This window comes from Propithecus coquereli, unplaced genomic scaffold, assembly GCF_000956105.1.
Source record: "Propithecus coquereli isolate 6110/MARCELLA unplaced genomic scaffold, Pcoq_1.0 Scaffold358, whole genome shotgun sequence".
NCBI lineage: Eukaryota > Metazoa > Chordata > Mammalia > Primates > Indriidae > Propithecus > Propithecus coquereli.
Genome location: NW_012149263.1, coordinates 1,806,993 through 1,809,951, shown reverse-complemented (window position 1 = coordinate 1,809,951; position 2,959 = coordinate 1,806,993). Strand labels below are relative to the sequence as shown.

Here is a 2,959-nt window from a genome sequence, read left to right as displayed (position 1 = left end):
TATATATTTGAAGCATATATACAGCCATATAAAATTATGAAGTAAATGTAAGCAAAAAGGAGAAAATCAAGATTACAATGCAGAAGTAACCAGTATTTCCAGATTTTTTCTATCCATTGATGCCTTTTAGTGCCTCTTTGTGCTGATTTATATGTATATTTTACAAATATAATCATAATCTCCATTTTATTTATTATTGTCAATCTGCCAAGAGCATGAATCTGTGCCTCTTCAGCCTTGGTTGTAAGAGAGAGAATGGCAAATGAAGTCATGCAGAAAAGGAATGTGGATGATTCTGATTGGAAATAGAAAATGATGAGCCCCGAGGAGTTTGAAAGTTGTCGTCCTAGCTGCAAGCAGGCAGGGCTCCCAGTGCAGCAATTTTGTGGTAGTGGCTACCAGGCTTGGTCCTTATGAATTTCTCTCTTTATGTTTGGTGAATCCAAGCAGGCTGTGAGACTTTGAAGGAGATTCTCGTTTAGATAATGTGCCCCCTTATCAGCCCTGGAATTAACGAGGGATTAGATTTGTCCAGGCTCCTGCATGCGTGTGCGTGTGTGTGTGTATGTGTGTGTGAGATCAGAAGAGGGAAAAGGTCAGATTGACTCAAGTCATTTTGGAGTTCTGAGGCCTATCTGATCTCATAGCCTTGTTTTCCTCCCCCTAGCTCTGGCTTCTGTGGACTCTATGCTTCTCTTGGTTGACCAGTTCTTGAATTTCTAAACCATGGCCCATGTAAGTTACTGATTTTTTTTCTTCTTCTGGAAATACTATCATGTTAAGGTCCTGTGAACATTTCTTTGTTCTGAAACTTCCTACCTATCAGAGCCCCATCCAAAAAACTTCTTCTAGTTCTTCTAAATCCAGGGAGGGATGAAGCACAATGCCTATTCTATGAACACTCTTTTTTCCAGTTGTTCATGTATTCATTGAACAGATCGTTCAGCATCTTCTTATCTGTGTTCAGTCTTCTGCTCAAAGCTGCTATGGGGCAGAAATGTAATCCCTTAAAGGAGATAGTTGACCATTCCTTGCGAGTTAATGAGAGAGATGGGCCCATTTAACCATTCATAAGAAAACTGAGGTTTCTAGACTTGAGTTTTCAAAGTATATAAGAGTTGCTGTTCGTTGGCCTCAGCTTCAGTATATGGTGAGATCTCATGCATTGTGAGGCTTTTAGTACTGAATAAAAATGTGGCTGGGTCTTGCATACAGAGAGATCAGGGATCTTCTCTTGGAATCCCTAAGAGCTGCGCAGCAGGAACAAGATTCTACCTACAGCTGAATAGGATGTGCTGGTCTAGAATGACACCTTTATGATTCTGGATCATGCTGCATGGGTATCCTTTAATTCAAAAGCAAGGAATGCGTACAGTGAGGGATAGAAAGTGACAGCAGATAAGAAGATAACCCAGATATATAAATAGTTACATAGACTCTCAGAATTGAGGAGGACCTTAAGATTTTGTCTAACCAAAATATCTAAATATAGAAGAATGATTAAGTTTCATATATCTATAACATGGACTATACTATAACCAATTTTTTAGGAGTTTATTAAAGAATCTGTCATAATAAGGAAAAATGCTTATGATATCTGTGATAAACTCGGAAGAAATTAATTGTATTCAGATCCTTTTCTAAGATAAAGATATTATAGGGAGCTTTTTAAAAAATCTGTGTTTTAAGGAGAAGAGTGTAAAAGAACTCACATTTCTTGAGAATTTATGGGGGAGACATATAGCAGGCAGAAGGCTTATATACAGTATTTAATTTAACTGGAAAACTGATTTTTTTTCTTTCCCAGACATGTTTGAGTTAAAGGTATGCCAGAGTAGATAAGAGGCTATGTCTGTAGCAACAGGATGATTCTTCAGGAACACATAGGCACTCTGCTTCAGGTACACTCATGTCCTAACCCACTGTGTTATAGGCTTCCAGCCCACGCCTGTTTGCTTGCTGTATGGTCCATTTCCTGCAATATCTCTTCCATCTTTTCTCCCTCCATCTTAAAATAAGTTTTCTTCCATTTTAATTATAATATACGGTTTGTCATTTCAGGGATCAGTGATGTTCAGTGACGTATCCATAGTCTTCTCCCAGGAAGAGTGGGAATACCTGGACTTGGAACAGAGAGACTTGTACAGAGATGTGATGTTAGAGAACTACAGCAACTTGGTCTCACTGGGTAAGGTTATCTGCCTCTAGGAATTTAGACTCTGTTCTCTGTAACATCAGCTTTTTCCTCTGCAATTTTCAAGAATATCTTTCAAGAAACTATCCAGATTTCTGCTCCTTATTCTCCAGGGAATGGTTTGAGATTTATTTCATTGGAAGAGAGCATCTCCATTAAGCATATTTATCTTCCCCATCCTTAGGTGGTCTTCATGCCTTCCTTAATGATGAAGGGGCTGGATTTGAAATCTGGATGATTTATAGCCTTACCAGCGTCAAAGCAGGTTTCACTTCGTGTTTGAACTCAGAATTGCTTTAGATGTTTTGTTATTTATTGCTATACCTGTAAAGGAAATAGTTAGACCCTATTTCCTGATTTTTCTCTGACTGTCAAGAGAACACATATCACTTATGTAGTGGTAAAATCTTCGCAATAATCGTCTGAGATAGGTACTATTATCCCTATTTTATAGATGAGGATCAACAAGATTTATTTACAGTCCAAGAGAACTCATTACTTTTGTTAATAAACACATTCAGTTTTACCTACTTTTATGATTGAAAATTAAAAATCTAAGAATTTTTTTGTGGCATTTTATTTCACAGCAAGGTGACTATAGTTAACAATAATGTATTATATATTTTAATATAGCTAGAAGATTTGAAATGTTCCCAACACTAAGAAGTGTTTGAGGTGATGGATATACTAAATATCCTGATTTGATCATTACACATTGTATACATGTATCAAAATGTCACATGTTCCCTATAAATACATATGATT

The 2,959-nt window shown here is 37.0% G+C and overlaps 2 protein-coding genes across 2 annotated transcripts in view; both read left to right on the top strand.

Moving 5' to 3' along the window:
• Positions 1 to 723, top strand: part of ZNF566 (zinc finger protein 566) — an 85,279-nt gene extending 84,556 nt beyond the window's left edge. Inside the window, exon 6 of the mRNA XM_012651496.1 lies at positions 668 to 723. Within this exon, the coding sequence (XP_012506950.1) occupies positions 668 to 723 (56 nt within the window). The remainder of the gene's footprint in view (positions 1 to 667) is intronic.
• Positions 724 to 726: 3 nt separating this feature from the next.
• The window catches only part of ZFP82 (ZFP82 zinc finger protein), a 15,922-nt gene continuing 13,689 nt past the window's right edge, over positions 727 to 2,959 (top strand). The window contains exons 1-2 of the mRNA XM_012651495.1: positions 727 to 735; positions 2,062 to 2,188. Coding sequence (XP_012506949.1) covers positions 727 to 735; positions 2,062 to 2,188 — 136 coding nt within the window. The remainder of the gene's footprint in view (positions 736 to 2,061; positions 2,189 to 2,959) is intronic.